At 39.2% G+C, this 21752-nt stretch overlaps 1 protein-coding gene across 2 annotated transcripts in view; it reads left to right on the plus strand.

Annotated features, from left to right (window-relative positions):
* FAF2 (Fas associated factor family member 2) overlaps positions 1-21752 on the plus strand; it is a 70466-nt gene that overhangs the window by 41247 nt on the left and 7467 nt on the right. For both annotated transcript variants that reach the window (XM_035014854.1, XM_035014865.1), the window contains 8 exons: positions 10696-10830; positions 12951-13027; positions 15577-15715; positions 17311-17396; positions 17494-17585; positions 19412-19589; positions 20555-20726; positions 21404-21547. In XM_035014854.1, the coding sequence (XP_034870745.1) occupies positions 10696-10830; positions 12951-13027; positions 15577-15715; positions 17311-17396; positions 17494-17585; positions 19412-19589; positions 20555-20726; positions 21404-21547 (1023 nt within the window). The remainder of the gene's footprint in view (positions 1-10695; positions 10831-12950; positions 13028-15576; positions 15716-17310; positions 17397-17493; positions 17586-19411; positions 19590-20554; positions 20727-21403; positions 21548-21752) is intronic.

Genomic DNA, 21752 nt, shown 5'->3' on the forward strand with positions numbered 1-21752 from the left:
TTTTTTTTAATTTAATTTAATTTTTATTTGTCAGAGAGAGCACAAGCAGGGGGAGCAGCAGACGGGGAGAGAGAGAAGCAGGCTCTCCGCTGAGCAAGGAGCCAGATGCGGGACTTGACCCTGGGATCATGACCTGAGCTGAAGGCAGACGCTTAACTGACTAAGCCACCCAGGCATCCCCTCATTGTTTGTTTTTAAGATTTTTTTTATTTATTTGAGAAAGAGGGAGAGCATGAGCATGAATGGGGGGAGGGGCAGAAGGAGAGGGAGAAGCAAACTCCCCACTGAGCAGGGAGCCCAATGCTGGCCTTAATCCCAGGACCCTGAGCAGAAGGCAGAGATGCTTAACCAACTGAGCCACCCAGGCAGCCCTCATTGTTTTTATTATGTTTTCCTTTTTAAAAAATGAGACTTGGTAGAGACTGGTTTATTGTTTATGTGTTTGGTTTATAAAAAGCTCTTATATTTATCAGTTGTTTTTTTTTTTTTTTCCGGTTTTTTGTTTGTTTTTGCCTTTGCTTTTTTATTTAAGAAAATCTGGAGTGCCTGGGTGGCTCAGTCAGTTAAGCATCTGCCTTTGGCTCAGATCCTGATTCCAGGGTCCTGGGACTGAGCCCCACATCTGGCTCCCTGCTCAGCGGGGAGGCTGCCTCTCCCTGTCCTTCTCACTCCCCCTGCTTGTGCTCTCTCTGTCTCTCTCAAATAAATAAATAAAAATTTTTAAGAAAAGATAAAAATCTGTTTTCACCCTTTTGTAGATTTATATTTTCTTAGCATCGTGATTTTTATAGTTTGGTTTATTTATGTTCTTTCTTGCATTTAAGACTGAATTTTCTTCTGAAAATACATTTTTAAAGTTTAGATTTTCTTCGGTGACCCAAAAGTTATTTAGGAACATATTTGGAATTCTTAGTAGCTTGTTTTTTTGTTTTCTGTTTATGCTTTTCATATTAATCTTTCATTTTATTTCATATAGGCATGTGTTGAGGTCCTTGTGGCTTAATAATGTTCCATTAATATTATGAGATATTTATTTATTTATTTATTTATTTTTTTAAGATTTTACTTATTTTTTTGAGAGAGAGAAAGCCAGAGACAGAGCAAGAGCAGAAGGGGATGGGGAGAGGGAGGGGCAGAGGGATAGGGAGAAGACGACTCCCCGCCAAGCACGGAGCCCAACATGGGACTTGATCCTAGGATCCCGAGATCATGACCCGAGCCGAAGGCAGACGTTTAACCGACTGAGCCACCCAGGCGCCCTGAGATGTATTTTTTTAATTAATATTTTAAACTTAAAGAAAAATAGATAAAGTGAAAAGCCGTGAACCTATCATCCAGCTCCTGAAAACCAGGCATTTCGCAGTACTTGTTTCAAACTTCTTTTAAACAGATATGGATAAAGCAATCAACAAAACTAAAAAGAATAGGAGAACATATTTGCAAGCAACATATCTGATAAAGGGTTAGTATCCAAAACCTTATAAAGAAGTTATCAAACTCAACACCCGGAAACTAAATAAATCCAGTTAAGAAATGGGCAGAAGACATGAAAGACATTTTTCCAAAGAAGACATCTAGATGGCTAACAGACACATGAAAAGATGCTCAACATCATTCATCATAGGGGAAATACAAATCAAAACCACGATGAGATACCACCTCACCTCTGTCAGAATGGCTAAAATGAACAACACAAGAAAGAACAGGTGTTGGTGAGGATGCAGAGAAAGGGGAACCAACCCTCTTGCAGTGTTGGATGGGAATGTAAACTGGTGCAGCCACTCTGGAGAACAGTATGGAGATTCCTCAGGAAGTTAAAAATAGAACTACCCTACAATCCAGCAATTGCACTATTAGGTATTTACCCAAAGGATACAAAAATACAGATTCCGTGGGGGTACATGCACCCCAGTGTTTATAGCAGCATTATATATATATGGCAGCATTATCAACAACAGCCAAATGGCCATCGACTGATGAATGGATAAAGAAGATGTTGTATGTACACACACACACACACACACACACAGTGCAATATTGCTCAGCCATCAAAAAGAATGAAATCATGCTGTTTGCAATGAGGTGGATGGAACTAGAGGGTATTATGTTAAGCGAAATAAGTCAGAGAATGAGATACCATATGATTTCACTCATATGTAGAATTTAAGAAAAAAGCCAGATGAACATATGGAAGGGGGGGGGGGGGAAAGAAATCAGAGGGAAACAAACCATAAGAGATTCTTAATGATAGAGAACAAACTGAGGGTTGATGGAGGGAGGTGGGTGGGGTATGAACTAGATGGGGTGATGGGCATTAAGGAGGGCACTTGTGATGAGCATTGGATGTTGTATGTAAGTGATGAATCACTGAATTCTGCTCCTGAAACTGATACTGCACTGTATGTTAACTAACTAGAATTTAAATAAAAATTTGAAAAGAAAAAATGTATATATAAAAGTATAAATTAAAAATTAAACAAATATGGATAAAATCACACCCCATGTAAGTTGCTTACATGTCATCCCTGTCCAACCCCTGCCTCATTTCTTTTCCTTCTTTTAAGAAGTAATCACTGTTGACAACTAGGTGTTTATCAAGGAATGTATTTTTTTGTTGGAGGTGTCTGTATTTAATCAATCTTATTACATGTGTAATTAAAATCTGCTATTTCCTGGGGTGCCTGGGTGTTGCAGTCAGTTGAGCATCGTGATCTCAGGGTTCTGGGATCGAGCCCCACTTTGGATTTCTTTATTTCTCACTGGTGATGTCTTTTTTTCTGATTATAAATCCCAAATTTAAAACACAGAGTTGAAAAAAAAATAAATAAATAAAACACAGAGTTGATGAAGTTTTTTTTTTTTTTTTAATTTTATTTATTTATTCGTGAGAGAGAGAGAAGCACAGGCAGAGGGAGAAGCAGGCTCCCCACTGAGCAAGGAGCCCGATGGCGGGACTCAATCCCCAGACCCCGGTATCATGACCCAAGCCAAAGGCAGATGCTTAACTGACCGAGCCACCCAGGTGTCCCTGGAGTTGATAAAATTTTAAATGAAAGTTCTTGGGGCGCCTCAATGGCTCAGTCGGTAGAGCATCAGGCTGTGATTTCAGCTCAGGCCATCATCTTGGAGTTGTGGGTTCGAGCCCCACATTGGGCCTGGAGCCTTTTTGAGATTCTCCCCCTCCCTCCGCCTGTCCCCCGTTGCACGCTCACACTCTCTAAAAAAAATTTTTTTAAAAGGCAATGTCCAATGAAATCTAATTTATGCAATGTAAGACTATGGGCTTAGGGGCCCTGGGTGGTTCAGTTGGTTAAGAATCTGCTTTCAGCCCAGGGCATGATCTCAGGGTCCTGGGATTGAGCCCCACAGTCAGGCCCCCTGCTCATCAAGGAGTCTGCTTTTCCCTCTCCCTCTGCTCCTCCCTCCTGGTGCTTTCTCTCGCTCTCTCATATAAAATCTTTTTTTTTTTTTTTTTTTTTAAGATTTTATTTATTTGACAGAGAAAACACAAGCAGGGGAAGTGGCAGGCAGAGGCAAAGGGAGAAGCAGGCTCCCTGCAGAGCATGGGGAGCCCAATGTGGGACTCAATCCTAGGACCCTGGGATCATGACCTGAGCCGAAGGCAGACACTTAACCAACTGAGCCACCCAGGTGCCCTCTCAAATAAAATCTTAATACATACATACACATACATACATACATACATAAAATGAAAGTTCTTGGTAATCACACTTGAGATAACCATGTTTGATGTTTTAATACATGTCTTTCTGGACTTTTTTTTTTTTTTTTTAAGATTTTTATTTATTGAGAGAGAGCGCATGAGAGGGGTTAGGGTCAGAGGGAGAAGCAGGCTCCCCGCCGAGCAGGGAGCCTGATGGAGGACTCGATCCAGGGACTCCAGGATCATGACCTGAGCTGAAAGCAGTCGCTTAACCAACTGAGCCACCCAGGCGCCCTTTTCTGGACCTTCTTACATGTATGAGTTTGCTTAGTGTACTGATAATATATGTATATACTTTTCCAATGTTAATAACAAGTATATTAGAAGAAATTCTAATCTTTTGTACATGCTGTAGAAAGGCAGTCCATGGTGCAGATAAAGTACATTAATAAATTTTATGTTTTATTTTTGGGGAGACACTTTCTAATTTTACATAGTTTGGCTATTTGACACAGAAAGACAAGTGGCTGTTAGAGCTTTCTTTCTTTTTTTTTTTTTTTTTAAAGATTTTTTTTTATTTATTTGACAGAGAGAGACATAGCAAGAGCAGGAACACAAGCAGGGGGAGTGGGAGAGGGAGAAACAGGCTTCCCGTGGAACAGGGAGCCCGATGTGGGACTCGATCCCAGGACCCTGGGATCATGACCTGAGCTGAAGGCAGACGCTTAACGACTGAGCCACGCAGGCGCCCTGTTAGAGCTTTCTTGTAATATCTCTTAATATCAGATGATGCTTTTTGCTTTAAATTCTACTTTGATATGTTAATATTGTTGCCCCTGCTTGTTTTTTATTGATTTTCAGTTACCTGGTATAATGTCAACCATCCTTTAATAGGAAATGACTTATTAAAATATTAAAAGCTTGTTGCAAAAATACCTGTGCACATGTGCATACCCACAACAAAGAATTCCAAAAAGCATAAAGAAGAAAATGCTCTCCCTTAATTCCACCACTTCTTAGATAGCTGATGTTAAGTTTTAGTGTATATCCTTTCAGACTTTTATATTTATTTATATGACTCCATAGATTGAAGTATAATTTTCTTGTTACACAAGTGCAATTATGCCATCTTTATAGTTTTTTTCACTTTAGTCTATTTTAGTAACTCATAAAAATATACATGAAATACATTAAAATAATCCTGGCTTTAAAGAGTTTAAAGCCTAAGATGAAATACGAAAAAAAAAATGCCATTCAAATCACTTTGTTATCACAGTCTCTTAGTCCTAAATACCCAATGTAGTAATATTAACATTTTTTTGTTTCCAGATATCTTTATGCCTGTCTAAAAATATATGTGTATATTTTTCCCCAAATAATCTGGAGGTCTCAAACTTTTTTTCATGCCACTGTTTACACTTAAGAATTATTGAGGACTATAAATAAAATCTTAGAAAAAAAGAATTATTGAGAACCTCCATAAAGCTTCTGTTTATATTGGTTTTATCAATTGATATTTATTACCATATTACAAATTAAGACAAAAATTTTTAGTTCATCTTAAAAATAATAAACTCATTACATGTTAACATAAATTTTTGCAAATCTCTTTAATGTCTGGCTTAGTAGAGGAAAAAACTGGATTTTCATCTGCGCTGCCTTTATTCTGTTGTGATATGTCATTTTAGTTGAAGTATGTGAAGAAAATCCAGTTTCACCCAATTATAGTTGGCAATGGGAAGAGTATTTCAGTTGCCTTTCCAGATAACCGTGGACGTTCTCTGATACTATGGTAGTTTCTTAAGGGTTAGTTGTAGTATGAATTTGAAACCATATGAAGGACCTCTTCATTCTCCTTTACACTGAAATCTGTTGATCTGTATTGCATTTTGGTTTTTGTTTAGTTCCTTATGATTGGTCTTTTTTTAAAGATTTATTTATGTATTTTAGAGAGTGAATGCATATGCGAGCTGGGGGAAGGAGCAGAGGGGGAGGGACAAGCAGACTCTGCACTGAGGGCATAGCCTCTCTTGGAGCTCAGTTCCACAGCCCTGAGACCCTGACCCCAGTCGGAATCAAGAGTTGGATGCTCAACCGACTGAGCCACTCAGGCGCCCCATGAGTGGTCTTTTTAATGTTGATAGTAGTTTGAAACACAATTTTCTGAGGGACATCACTTTTTTTCAGTTCTTTTTTTGCGGTCTAGCCTTAATTTTTATTTATTTTACTTAAAAATGTTTTTTTATTGAGGTGTAATTGACATATAACATTATTAGTTTTGGGTGTACAACATAATGATTCAGTATTTGTATATATTGCAAAATGATCACCACAATAAGTCTGGTTAGTGTCTGTCAACATACATAGTTACAGATTTTTTTTTTCTTGTGATGAAGACTTTTAAGATCTGCTTTTCTTCAGTTCATTCCCTCCCACCATCCTTGAAGCCCACTGGCTACTCCCCTCTTGCTCTGTGCCTTGACCTTGCCTGTGGAGAGAATATTTGGGAATGGGTAGCTTCGGGATGCTGGATCCAATCATATTTTTCTTAAGTTATACCTCTAGTCCTTCTTTCTCGTTTTGAACTTCCCCCATACCTGTTTCCCAAGAATAAACTGTTCTTTAAAGGCTTTCATGAGTCAGAAGTGGAATTGGCAGCAGCAGCTATCAGGTAAGCTATCTGGTGTCTGCCACCTGCTTTCTCCTCCCATTACTTCTGTAGGTATTGTTGTCTTCTGTAGAAAGCCAAACCATGAGCACCAATTTTAAAGAGGAAACCCAAGCACATCTAACAGGGTAGTGCTGGTGGTTGGCAGGAGGCTCTCAGTTCTCTGCCATGTGAAATGCTCTATGGGACTGTTTGAGTATTCTCCCAACATGGCAGTTGACTTCATGTCTAACTTGACTCTGTGTCCGTAAGGAACAAGAGAAAAGATCACAGGGGAAGGGAGGGAAAAATGAAACAAGACGAAACCAGAGAGGGAGACAAACCATAAGAGACTCTTAATCTCAGGAAACAAACTGAGGGTTGCTGGAGTGGAGGTGGGTGGGAGGGATGGGGATGCTGGGTGATGGACATTGGGGAAGGTATGTGCTATGGTGAACGCTGTGAATTGTATAAGACTGATGAATCACAGACCTGTACCCCTGAAACAAATAATACATTATATGTTAATAATAATAAATAAAAAGACTACTTCTGGTCTCTCCTTCACCATCCTGGGCTTTGTGCTTCCCTTGTCACTCCCCTCCCTAAGGTCCCACTGAAAAGTGATTGACATTGCACTTTGTAAGGATCTCCTTTGACCGTTGCATGATTTTATAACTTCAGGCATTGGTTATTTGGAAAATAGTGTTCACTGAATTAATATAGATCTTCCAAATGTTGTTGCATTTTACTATATAATTTCATGTATTAATAGCACCACCATACTCATCAGAAAAGCTTTTAAAAGGTATTAGGAAATTGCCAAGTTTACAATGGCAAATACAAGTTTTCCAAAATTTTTGCCTGGAAGTTCTGATTTATAATTGACAACAATTGCTGTCAGTTGTGGGTTTTAAGTAACAGGTTTATTATTGATATGTAATTCACATACCAAACAGTTCACCTATTTAAAATGTGAAATTCAGTAGTTTTTAGTATATTCACAAAGTTGTGCAGCCATTACCACCATCAATTTTAAAACATTTCCCCCCAAATGTTTTAGAATATTTAGAACATTACCCCCAAAAGAAACCCCATACCCTTTAGCTGTTATCCACCTACTTCTATCCCTCCCTGCTCCTAAGCAACTACTAATCTACATTCTGTTTATAGATTTCCCTTTTCTGGACTTTCATATGTAGCATGTATCAGTACTGCATTCATTTTTTTGTGTTGTGGTAAAATGTACATATCAAAAAAGTTTACCCATTAACCATTTTTAAGTTTACAATTTTGTTGCATTAAATACATTTACATTGTTGTGACAGTGGTAACATTTTTCGTTTTCAGAACTTTTTCATCATCCCAAACTGAAACTCTGTACCTATTAAACAGTTATTTCCCATTATCCTCTTCCCCTGCCTCTGGTAACCATAATTTCACTTTTTGTCTCTATAGAATTTGGCTATTCTAGATACCTCATGTAAGTGGCATCAGACAATATTTGTCCATTTGTGTCTGGCTTATTTCACTTAGCATGTTTTCAAGATTTATGCATATCATAGTATGTATCAGTACTTCATTCCTTTTAATGTCAAATCCCATTCTCTTGTATGAATATACCACAGTTGATAAATGCTTGGGTGTTTCCACTTTTGTCCAATATCAGTAATGTTGCAGTGAACATTAGTGTACAGGTTTTTGTGGAGATGATTTCATTTCTCTTGGGTGTATACCTAGGAGTGGAATTGCTGAGTCCTATGGCAACTCTATGTTTAACCGTCTGAAGAACTGCCAGACTGTTTGCAAAGAGGCTATACTATTTTACATTCCCAGCAGTAGTGTATGAGGGTTCCAGTTTCTCCACATCCTTACCAACAGTTGTTAGTATCTTATGTGAAGTACTGTCTTGTGATTTTGATTTGCATTTTTCTGATGGCTAATTATATAGAGCATGTTTTTATGTGCTTGTCGGTTATTTGTATGTCATCTTTGGGGTCCTTTGCCCATTTTTAAATTGGGTTATTATCTTTTTGATGATGAGTTGTAAGGGTTTTTAGTATTTTCTAGATACCACACTCTTACAGATACATATACATCTTTTCTTCTATTCCAGGGGTTGTTTTTTGATTCTCTTGGTAGTGTCCCTTTGTCTTTTTTTTTTTTTTTGGATGCACAAAAGTTTTGATGAAAGTCCAGTTTATCTAATTTTTTTCTTTTGTTGTTTGTGCTTTAGTGTCATGTCTAAGGAACAGTTGCCTAATCCACGGTCATGAAGATTTTTGTCTTCTTTTATGAGTTTTATAATTTTTGCTCTTACATTTGGGTCTTTGATATATTTTGAGTTAATTTTTGTATATAATGTGATTTAGGAGTTCAAGTTTTTTTTTAAATTAATTTTTTTGATGTAGTGTTCCATGATTCATTGTTTGCGTATAACACCCAGTGCTCCATTCAGTACGTGCCCTCTTTAATACCCATCACCAGGCTAACCCATCCCCCCACCCCCTCCCCTCTAGAACCCTCGTTTGTTTCTCAAGTCCATAGTCTCTCATGTTTTGTCTCCTCCTCCGATTCCCCCCCCTTCATTTTTCCCTTCCTACTATCTTCTTCTTCTTCTTTTTTTTTTTCAAACATATAATGTATTATTTGTTTCAGAGGTACAGGTCTGTGATTCATGTCTTAGACAATTCACAGCACTCACTATAGAACATACCCTCCCCAATGTCTATCACCCAGCCACCCGCTCCCTCCCAGCCCCCACCACTCCAGCAACCCTCAGTTTGTTTCCTGAGATTAAGAGTTCTTCATATCAGTGAGATCATATTATACATGTCATTTCTTTTGCATGTCAGTATCCAGTTATCCCAGTATCATTTGTTGAAAGACTGCTCTTTCCACATCAGATTGTGCCTTAATACTGAAAAATATGAAAACTTAGAGAACTACCTGATGTTAGTCACACTGCAACATTTAAAGCCAGCTGTCAAAGTTAGCACACAAGTTCTTAAAAGACCACCTTCACTTCTGACAATAACTGCAGGTTCAGGAATTTCCCAAAACCACCCTCAGGTTTGATAATTCACTGGAAGAGTTCTCTAAAAGCTATTATACTTGGGTTATAGTTTATTACAGGGAAAGGATATAGATTAAAATCAGCTAAAGGAAGAGACATCTAGGGCAGAATCTTGAATTCTAAACACAAAGCTTCCATATTCTATCTCTTTCATGGAATCAAAGATTTGTGACATTATACATGAAATATTGCCAACCAGGGGAGCTCATCTCAGCTTCAGTGTCCAGAGTTTTCATTGGGGCTTCATTACATGGTCATGATTGAATTGATTGGTTGCCTACTATTGAGCTCAGTCTCCAGATCAACTGATAACTCATTACACAAAGTCCCCACCCTAAACCATATGGTTGGTCTTTCTGGGGTGGCCATTCTCACCCTAAGATCTGGTAACAAAGACACTTCTATCAGTTACAGATTATCTCCCGTAATCCAAAGCCCAAAACCAGATCTCTCTTTGGTAGGGCCAAATATTTTTCCTACGCTGGGACAAATACAATTTTCTGGGGCAGAGTTAAGAGAGTAACGTTTTTGGGGATGCCTAGGTGGCTCATTCGGTTAAGCAATCGACTCTCGGTTTTGGCTGAGGTCATGATCTCGGGGTCGTGAGATGGAGTCCTGTGTGGGGCTCCACACTTAGTGGGGAGCCTGCTTAAGATTCTCTCCCTCTACCCATCTACTCACGTGCACTTGCCCTCTTTCTAAAATAAATAATCTTTATTAAAAAGAATAAGGTTTTTTATTGAATATTCTGTCAGGAATTATATTGGGATCTTTATATATGGACATCTCATTAAATTTTCAAATTAACCCTGAGAAAACTGTTCCTTCGTTTTGCACATGAGGAAACTGAGGCTCATAATCCAAGCGACTATTCTGAGTGGTAGAGCTAAGGTTCTTTGTTCAGACCTAAGTTTCTTTGTTCCAAAGCCAAGCCCTCCATCAAACTGCTCATTATGACTGCTCCATTGCACAGCTCTAGGGGCAGTTTCTACATTCTATTCTCCGTGGATGGCTTTCCTTCCTACAGTGAAGCACCTTGGATCCCAGCCACCCTTAATAACACATACCATCTGAATAAAAGCAGTTGTGTTTGCTGCATAAATAGAGCTTCCAGACAAGTTTCTTGGACTCCTGTGAATTCTGGAGCTATCACCACACATTGCCTCCCAGCATAGCAAGTTAAAGGTCTATAAAGATATACTCATCAGGTGATCCTTTTTGAAACACCAAGCAGTGGTTGCCTCATCTTTTCTTTTGGGTTGATTTGAGTGTCACTGAAACTCTTAACTGCTCTTTTTTCCTTCTCAGGCTGCTGTACAGGACCGATTGAATGAGCAAGAAGGTGTACCAAGTGTTTTCAACCCACCTCCATCCCGACCCCTGCAAGTTAATACAGCTGACCACAGGATCTACAGTTACGTTGTCTCGAGACCACAACCAAGGGCAAGTTATTTTGTAGCTGGAATTTCCCCCTTATTTTACAAGTCCATTCACTAGGTTGTATTGATCTCTGTATGACAGGAGTAAAGGAAATATTCAGAATGTGAACCTGTTAGCTAGACTGGCTCCTTGGTAGATTTATTGGGTTTATCATTTTCCCTTGATTCCTCAATGAATTGATACGGTAAGTATCCTTTTTTTTTTGCTAGTTTTTGAAGAGTTTTGTGTACCTTGTTTTGAGTACACAGTTTTATTTACATGTCTAAAAATGTTTGCTACATGTTCAATAGATCTTTCACTTTTTTTTTTTCCAAGATTTTATTTTTTAAAGTAGTCTCTACACCCATCATGGAGTTCAAACTCAAAACCGTGAGATCAAGACTTACATGTCCTGCCACTTGAGCCAGGCACCCCTAGGTCTTTCATTTTCACTTTGAAGTTAGAATGTTTACTTGGTTCTTTGTTGCTTCATTTTACTTAATTTTAAGCTACTTCTGGGGGAGTTACTTAGAATCTTTATGGAGACCTTGGCCATATCTTTGAAATTAGTCTTGAAGGGCTAGTAGCAGGGAGGTGATGGTCGTTCCTTTAAATTCAACAGGCATTTAAGAGTGCTCCATTGTACCTGGTATTTTGCTGTTGGTGATCCAGGTATGAATAAAGAGCCAGTCCTCCCCCTTCAAATTGCTCTTACAGTCTAATTAGGAAAGTCAGCTATGTATACTAATAATGAACTGCAGAGGACTTTTTTTTTTTTTTTAAGATTTTTATTTCTTTATTTGACATATATATAGAGAGAGGTAGTAAGAGAGAGAACACAAGCAGGGGCCACTGCAGGCAGGAGAGGGAGAAGCAAGCTTTCTGCTGAGGAAGGAGCCCGACGCAGGGCTCAATCCCAGGACCCCAGGATGATGATCTGAGCCGGAGGCAGACGCTTAACCAACTGAACCACCCAGGCGCCCCTTCAGAGGACTTTTTGGAGTTTCTCTTTCTTATTCTTGGAGTTACACTCAACCTCTTTTTTTTTTTTTTTTAAAGATTTTATTTATTCATTTGAATGAGAGGGAGAGACACAGCGAGAGAAGGAACACAAGCAGAGGGAGTGGGAGAGGGAGAAGCAGACTTCCCACTGAGCAGGGAGCCCGACGTGGGGCTCCATCCCAGGACCCTGGGATCATGACCTGAGCCGAAGGCAGATGCTTAACCGACTGAGCCACCGAGGCGCCCCTACGCTCAACCTCTTATATGTGGATTTAGAATTCCAAAAAAGCACTCTCTCTAACCCTGCAGCAGTTAGAATTTACTCCATTATCATACATTTTTTTGTGTGGAGTACTTGACAACGTTATAAAAATGGGGTTTCTAACTGGTTGTATGGGGCATTCTGAAGTAGAAGAAAACAGATTCCTAGAGCAATTATATGACTCCAGAAATTCTGTATATGCCTAATATTTCCTCAGTTTGTTTTGGGTTTGACTCTGTTTGGGACCCTAATGTCAGCCATGGGGCTTCAGTGCTCCCTGGCCATAGACACAGGGAAGGTCTCAGGTTAACACATTATGACATAGGAGAAATGCTTTGTAAACTATAGAGCCCCTTATATATTCTAGTTAATAATAAAAGCAGCAATAATCAGCATTGCTAAAATAATAATTAGTATTATTACTAAGATTGGCAGCTATATGGGGATTTATAATTATGGTTAATGTAATTATTTGTCATTTATATACAAATGTCCAAGGTGGTAATGGTGGTTATCTTTCTTGTTACTTATGTATACCATATTTTAATGTGTAAATCTGAAAAGGAAAGAATGAATATTTATGATTAGGGAGGCATACTTGTAACTAAATTTGACAACTAGTATAAGTAGCTGCAGAAAGTGTTGAAGCAGATTTAATACAGAAATTATGTGATAAGAGAAAAATATGATGGTATTAGATGAAATGAGATGAAATGCAGTTGGTCTTTAAGAAGGATGATGTGGCCAGGAAAAGGGAACCCATATTGTGGAGGGAGGAATCATGTGAAAGAACAAAAAAAGAGTAAAAATCTGAACTAGTCATTTTGTAGGGTATTAGGGATTGAGAGAATGGTGTCTAACTTTGTTTTTGGAATTTCAGGGGCTGCTTGGATGGGGTTATTACTTGATAATGCTTCCATTCCGGTTTACCTATTACACAATACTTGATATATTTAGGTATGTACATTTGTATTTATGCGTCAGTAGCAATAGGGCAGACTTCAGAGCTGAAACATAGACCAGAATAATAAGGTTTATGCTCTGTTAGTTTTGACTTGCTAATTTGTCATCACATTGAATACTCTTCCTGAACAATCTTTTAATATAGTATGACAATATTTTAAACTGATCAAACATAACAGATGTTGTGAAATGGAATTATTTTAAATTAACCCTGTAAAGTAGTCTTGCTTGTTGTTCTCAGGGTCAGTCTACCTACATTTATCATTATCCTCCCTCCCATCATGTTTGTCACCTCTACATTCTCTAGTTAATCTTCACACCCTTTTCTTTCTAACAACCATTATCTAGTACACTCCTTGTAACTTTTACCCTAAACCTAATCTAACTTCATCTGACTATTCATAATCCCAACAAACTTTCTTGCCCTGAGATTACCCATTTTTCTCCCCACCCACAACAGTTTTACCTCTCAGACACTGCTATACATTCTCCTCTGTCCTGGCAACCTCAGGTTGCTGACACTGGCACTCTTTCATATGTATACCCCCTTGATTCACACTTCCACTTTTCTTACTGCTTCCTTCATGTACCATTTAGAGAGCTCAGCACTGGAAGACAAAGAGGGGCCAGGGCTAGAAAATGTCAAAGGGGACCAAGTTTCTGGCATATCAGTCTTGGGGCATCTGGTCTAGAGCTGAGTAAATGAACCCATACCTAGGCTTTATTGGGAACTAAAATGTTTTATGGGCATCCAGGGCAACAGATGGAGCTAGAATATGTGGTCTGGGCCTCGCATACAGGGCAACCTGTATTTCCCCCATATATGGAAAAGCTTTGCCTTGCTCTAGAGAGCAGAGGCTGTGGAGGTGAGGACCCAGCAGGTGTAAAAGTGCAAGGATCAGGTAATACCTTTTACCTTGACTGCTTGGTGTTTTAGGAGTCTGCCTGCTTAATGACTTCTTTGCTTTAGCAAAATTCTTATTGGTCACCAGTTAATCAATTGGTACTTTTTCCATCTTTATTTAAAATGGGCACTTTATTTAAAAATGGGCACATATAAACCGTTAAAATCACAACAAAGACTGAATTGAGATTTTTTTTTTTTTAAGAAAGCTGATTGTCCTGAATTATGTAAGCCATGGGAATATATTATAATTAGAAAGGAAGAAGTGACAGCCTTTATCCATTTGTTCATCGAAATTTGAAAACTTAAAAGAGTAATAAGATAGTCTTAATACTTAATTTCAGAGAAAGTTATTAAAATATCAATCTTCTAAAGGATTTCTAACCACTCCCCCACATATACAACTTCTTACATTTTTTAATTTCCTCTGGAATGTTTGTATCAGTTAATTTGATTGATTACTCAGGAGAATTTCTAAGTGAAATTGTATACACATGGGGAATTTGAGAGGCTAAGGAATTGGCTCAGTATTTGGTAAGGAAAGTGTCATAGTTTAGTCACCTGTTCTGTGCTGAAAATGCCTCAAGTACGTTAATATTGTTTGCTTTCCTTGGAAAAAAGTATGCATGGCATGTGTGACTAATTTTAATGCAACTGTATCATCCAAACAACTTGTTTAATGTTATGTAGCATATTGACTTATCAAAACTCTCTGTTCATGGCCTTCTATGGAAACCCAAAGGATACATAAGTGGTGCTATACAAATATGATAAGATAGGCTCTTTAGAAACAGATGTGTGGTATCATCCTTAACCTGACAATAGCTGCCAGGTCTCCAAATCTGCCAGTGTACTCTAGATCAGTTTTATAACTTCCTTCATGGATGCCATTAACCATAAACCATTAAGCAGAATTTTACTTGCCCCCTTGAAAAGCAAGTGAATCATGACCGCAAGTTCCAGGTTTGAAGTCTGTCCATAATTTGAATAGCTTGGGAGTATGCACTAAAAATTCAAAATCCCGGGACAACAGAAAGGAGAGGGGGAGGCAAGTAGGACAACCAGAAAGAGACAGAGCTCTATTCTAGAGCAATGCTATCCAATAGAACTTTCTGTGATAATGGAAACATTCTGTATCTTCACTGTCCAGTGTGGAAGCTACTAACCACATGTGACTGTCGAGTACTTAATGTGGCGAGAGTGACTGAGGAACTGAATTTTATTTAGTTAATTTAAATTTAGATAGCCACATGTGGCTAGTGGCTGCCTTATTAGACAGTGCAATTCTAGAGAGTCTGGGGCACAGCCTGACCTATGATCTTTTTGGACTGTGTCTTCCTTTCCCAATTTTTCTAGTCCTGAATTTTTCTGCAGAAAACACTCAGGATTTGTTTAGGCCAGTGTTGGAACTTATAATCCTAGTAGTTTACATTTGTCTTGAACAGGTAGTGGAAAAACCCTTGCTGCTCTGCAGCTTTTGAGCCAGACTCTACTCTCAGGTTTGATGGTCCATTCACAGACCATTCACCTCCTTTTGCTGCCATGCCTCTGGCTCTATTGTAGGAATCTTTACAAACTGGCCCACTCCATATGCGCTACAGTAAGCCGATTCATGTGATATTTATTCCTTCCTCCCCAGGTTTGCTCTTCGTTTTATACGGCCTGACCCTCGCAGCCGGGTCACTGACCCCGTTGGGGACATTGTTTCATTTATGCACTCTTTTGAAGAGAAATATGGGAGGGCACACCCTGTCTTCTACCAGGGAACGTACAGCCAGGTCAGTGCCACAAACCATATAGATGCCAATTTATTGCTATGGTTCTATCCACAAAGGAAAGCATAGCCCAGCACTGATCATTTCATTCTTTTACTTAAGAACCTTAAATACCTCTTCACTGCTTACAGAAAAAGAAAGCCAGCCCTACTTGATCTAATCCCAACCTCCTTTTGAGGTTTTTTGTATAAGTTGTTTCTCCCTACCCTAGGTTCCAGCTAAACCATTTCCTGAACATACTCTGTACTTTTTCACCTCTGTGCCTTTGCTTTTGCTTTTCCCTCCACCTGGAATGCCTTACTCACATTTTTGCTAAATGGAAGCTTGCCCATCCTTCAACTAGGTCATATCACTCCCTTCATATACCCTTTCTGATTGATGTGCCCTACCTGGCCTACCTTGCAATCTAAAATAGTAGTCTTTCCTTTTGTGCTTTCATAGCTTTTTTTGAAAACTTAAAGCAGTTTCACATTCTTCCTTATATTATGGTTGATTATGTTCTTGTTTTATCTCCTATATCAGACATTAATCCCCTTGAAGGCAAAGCCTAAGTCGTCTTTGATCCCTCACAGAATTAAATAAGGGCATAGACCATAGACTCAAGGCAGCACATCTCATTCAACCCAAGCCACACAGACCTTTGAACTGTTACCTCTCAGGGGGTGAAAATTATGAGTTCTGTGGGTGTTAGGCATATCTCTAGCTTGCCAGAGAAAAACGTAGAAATAACATTGTGAACATAGTCCAAAGGATGGTTCTACTTCAGCCTTCCAGTATTCCTGAATCTATCTGGTAAAAAAGAAAAATGCTTACTCTTGCTTCCTGCTTTGATTCTCCCATATTGGCTTTTTCTCATAGTTGGTCTCCTCAGTGGCTCTGCTGCCACCCTCCCTACTCAACAAGCATTAAGCACCTACTATATGCTGGACGGTGTGCTCAATGCTAGAGATGCAGATGTGAATGAGATGGGTACCACTCATGCACCCTCTTAGCTATGATCCTGAGGGTAGACCTCCACTGGTCATTCAGGAAATCTTAATTGAATTGTAATGTGCTCAGGATTATGCAAATGCAAAAGCATACACAAGAATCTTGAACATTGGCCTTGTCTTTGAAGATCTTTTAAACCCTGTGCTCTTTAAAATGCATTTGGGTCCCCCAGTCTCTCATCCCTGCTTGGTATGTGGCCTGGTATCAGACTCATCTTTGCAGTATTTTTTATGGAGAAGGATGTTGTATCTGTAAAGTGGCAAAATTCTCACCTCTCCTTTCATGTGATCAGATTCTCCTGTTTTTATCTTCCTTTAGACTCTGGGAACAGCTGACTTTTCTGTGATTTGTTGAGGACCTTTCTTTGTCAGCCTGTCTACTCTCATGTGCCTAATACAGTTTAAATCCTAACAACACTAAAACCTTTTCATTAAAGCTTGTTAGCGTGGACTTTTGTAGGGAGAAAAATGCCAGGGGTGTGAAGGTAGGAGCCCAGAATCTGATTTCTTGTTCACCTTTTTTCCTCATTTCTCCTTTTGTTCCTTTAGCCTAATTAAAAGCTCAGGGCACAGTCGTCATAATAATTAGTGATCTTCTATTTCCCACAGGCACTTAATGATGCCAAGCGGGAGCTTCGCTTCCTTTTGGTTTATCTTCATGGAGATGATCACCAGGACTCTGATGAGTTTTGTCGGTAAGTGGATTGATCGTTTATTTGTGTAATTTTTTTTATCTGCTGATATTTTGTAGTAAGCAAGTTCTTCTCATGTCTTTTTCATTCCTCTCCACAGCAACACACTCTGTGCACCTGAAGTTATTTCCCTAATAAACACTAGGATGCTCTTCTGGGCATGCTCCACAAATAAACCTGAGGGATATAGGGGTAAGTTGTATTTCTTTTTCCTCATTGATATTGGTGAGATATCTTTGGAATAATCTGGGAAAACATGCCATTTATTTATTTATTTATTTATTTTTTAAAGATTTTATTTATTTATTTGACAGAGAAAGACACAGCGAGAGAGGGAACACAAACGGGGAGTGGGAGAGGGAGAAGCAGACTCCCTCCTGAGCAGGGAGCCCGATGCGGGACTCGATCCAGGGACTCCAGGATCATGACCTGAGCAGAAGGCAGTTGCTTAACCAACTGAGCCACCCAGGCGCCCGAAAACATGCCATTTATTGCACGATTATTCCATGTTAGACATAGTGCTAGTTACTATTTATACATTATCTTATTTAATCCTCTCAGTAGTCTTGATGGTGGTTGTATTATCTCTATGGTTTAGGAAACAGGCTCAGAGAGTTTAAGAGACTGGCCCAAGATCATAGTTAGCAAGCCTCAGATCTGTTAGACTCTAGCCCATTCTTTACAGGTAACCATTGCCAGGGCCTGTTTTATTTTTTAAAACACCCAGTCATGTCCAGCAACTTGCTTTTAATCTAAACGGCTTTTTACTGAGGAGTTTACTGTTGTCATCAGCAATTTTAACAGAGCTTCTTGCACAATGAGTTAGTTGTTTGAGTACCTTGAGTGCTGATGGGGATTCAGAAAGTTCAGATCTTTGCTGACAATAACTCTTCAGTGGAGGTAAGTACTTTTGGAAGTCAATATAACATAGAAAAGGTATCCAGTGAAGAAAAATGTAGTTACTTTGCAGCTACTTCTGTTCAGTGACTTGAGTTATATACTAGCATGCTAGGCACTGTCCTAGATCCTAAGAATCAAGATGTTTTGCCTACATCTTAAAATCTGAATCTTTACTCCTAATTGGTTTTTAAACATCTGATAGGTTTGTACAGCACGCGTTTTGCCATCCTAATATGGCTTTGGGGATGGAGGGTAGTGGATAGAAAGAGACTAAGGATATTTTTTATAGAAGCTTATAAAATTTCTTCTTTCAAACCATAAGGAAAACGTTTACTCTGTTATGGTATAAACCTTGGTTATTTGGGGAACCAACTTTCTAAAACTCCTTTAGAACAGAAAAACTAGCTCTTTTGTTTGAGGGTGAGGTGAGGGAGACATGAGAAAAGGGGTAAGGAAGGGATTGAATAAGAGGAAGAAAAGGCAGAAGACGGTGGAGCTCATTACCAGTGATATAACGCTGAGACTTGCAGCCTTATTTCCTTTAGGCTTGACACTTGACATAGGGAAAAATCAGCCTCAGCAGTAGTCCGATTCTTTATAGATCCTTTCTTATCAAAAAGACATTGTCCTTGGGGCGCCTGGGTGGCTCAGTTGGTTGAGTGACTGCCTTCGGCTCAGGTCATGATCCTGGAGTCCCGGGATCGAGTCCCGCATCGGGCTCCCTGCTCGGCGGGGAGTCTGCTTCTCCCTCTGACCCTCCCCCCTCTCATGCTCTCTGTCTCTCATTCTCTGTGTCTCAAATAAATAAATAAAATCTTTGAAAAAAAAAAAAAGACATTGACCTCTATAGTCTTCCCTAGTATCGTTATGACAGCCACCCCCATCACAAAAGCCTGTCCTATTCTAATCAAATTACCTGGGAATAGAGACACAAAAATAAAACAACAACAGCAATGATTAAGAAACTAGAAGGAGAAAAAGGTACTCAGAGAATAAGTGAGAGCTCCTTTCTTTCCCAAGTGGGATTAAAACCTTTCTTGCTCATTGTGGAAAGTCTAAGAGTTGATCTGGTTCATCCCTAGGGCTGCCCTTGACCTGTTGGCTCTTCTTTCTGTCAGTCTCACAGGCTTTACGAGAGAACACCTACCCATTCCTGGCCATGATTATGCTGAAGGATAGGAGAATGACTGTGGTAGGACGGCTAGAAGGCCTCATTCAACCCGATGACCTCATTAACCAGCTGACATTTATCATGGATGCAAACCAGACTTACCTGGTGTCAGAACGCCTTGAAAGGTACAGGGGAGTCCCTCTCTGGAATAGAGAGAGACCAGCTACAAATTTGGGTGGCTGACCCAGGGCTACACAGATCCTGACTTATTCTCTGTCTTGGGCAACTTTGAAAACCTCATCCATTTAGTGTTAAAATATTTATGTACTTTGACTGAAATAATTCTCCCATCAGGTCATCTGTTCTTGGAGATGTGAATCAAAATAAAGACAAAGCTCTGTGCTCAAGAACATATATATCATGTCATTTAAAATACCTGAACCATGATCTAAGGAGCTTAAATGTAAAAAATGTGGAATTGTTAGAACTCTTCGCCCGCATTACATAAGTAGTGTACATTAATTGTAGAAAATGTTGAAAACACAGAAAAGCACAAAAAAGTTTAAAATCACCCATAATCCTACCACAACTTTTAATATTCTGGTGTATTTTATTTTATAGACACATACTCTATCTCATCCACTCACTCCTACGTATACATTCACACTTTTTTTGGAGAGAAAATAGGAAGTACACCAAAATGTTACAGTATTTTCTCTTTGGTTAGTAGAATTCTGAACAAGATATTTCTCCACTTTCCAAATCTTCTAAGATGCACATACGTGGTTTTTTGTTTTATGAAAGCAATATATACAAAAATGCAATAACCCAAAAGGGTATTTAACTGTAAAACATGATCTTGATGATCGCTTTTTGGCAATAATATTGTTACTTTTGTTAGAATTGGGGAAAGGATAGTTTTATTTGTAAAGTTAAAAGGGAAGGGAAAAGCTTACCATTTGTTTTTCTGACAAATTAAACTGGGAAAAGAGATCGTTCGTTCAAATCCTGCCATGCTCTGCTTTGGAATCCTTTATGGTAGTGTGAAATACTCATCTGTCAAGATGTCAACCTTTTACCTCCCCAAAAGTTTCAGTATGAGGAAAAAGAGATTGTTCTTTGCCTTCTCTGAGTTTTGATCTGGTCACAGGGAAGAACGAAACCAGACCCAGGTGTTGAGACAACAGCAGGATGAGGCCTATCTGGCCTCTCTCAGGGCTGACCAGGAGAAAGAAAGGAAGAAACGAGAGGAGCGGGAGCGGAAGCGGCGGAAGGAGGAGGAGGTGCAACAGCAGAAGTTGGCAGAGGAGAGACGGCGGCGGGTAATGAACTTGTCTTTAATCCTTGTGATTCCCAAACTGATCTTAAGTGTGAAAGGGAAAAAACTTGAAGATGATGGGATTTGTGGGTGTTTTAATTTCTTGCCTTTTTTTTTTTTTTTTTTTTAAGTAAGTTCTATGTCCAGTGTGGGGCTTGAACTCCTCAAGAGTTGCGTGCCCTACTGACTGAGCCAGGCAGCTTGCCCCCTCCTTGCCATTTTTATATTTACTACATTTTCACAAAAAGTATTTTTTAAAATGTTTTTTTGTTTATTAAAAAAAAATACATCAGCGAAAGTAAGCAAAACAACTCTGTTACATGAAAAGCAAGTATAAATGGATAACGAGCAGTTCAAAATTGACAGCAATAGTTTTTATTTCTTAGCACCAGTGTTAGCTAATTTGGCATTTCATTCATGATCTTTCATCATATATTGCTGCTTGATTATAGCCAGTGTCTTTTAGCTGTTCCCTTTTTTTCCGACAGCTAAATACCCTAACGTAGTTACATGTGATGCAATAGCACTTTGAATTAGGGTGTTTCTGACTCTTGCCAAGAAAATTTTTTTACAATATTAGTCATTCCTTTTTCTTCTGGCTACGCAGTAAACCTACATGGTGATAGTATTCCTGTTTCCCTGTTGGAGCCATAGCCTCAACTTTGCTTTGTGTCTATACAGAATTTACAAGAGGAAAAGGAAAGGAAGTTGGAGTGCCTGCCCCCGGAGCCTTCGCCTGATGACCCTGAAAGTGTCAAGATCATTTTCAAATTACCCAATGATTCTCGAGTAGAGAGACGATTCCACTTTTCACAGTCTCTAACAGTAAGGACCGCCTAAATTGTGTGAAGTGTATGTAGGGTCTGGGCTATATATTTGGAAGCTTTTAAGGACTCTTCAGAGTGTTGTTGGTCAATCTGTTGCTCTCATGAACAGGGCAGGAAGGGCTGGGGCAGAGAGGAGTGCAGTGAACCATTAGGTTCCTTCAGTTCTACCTGCCAACTCAAGGGAGCTATTAAGATTTTCTTTC

This window comes from Mirounga leonina, unplaced genomic scaffold, assembly GCF_011800145.1.
Source record: "Mirounga leonina isolate KUSES-001 unplaced genomic scaffold, KU_Mleo_1.0 Mir_104, whole genome shotgun sequence".
NCBI classification, from domain to species: domain Eukaryota; kingdom Metazoa; phylum Chordata; class Mammalia; order Carnivora; family Phocidae; genus Mirounga; species Mirounga leonina.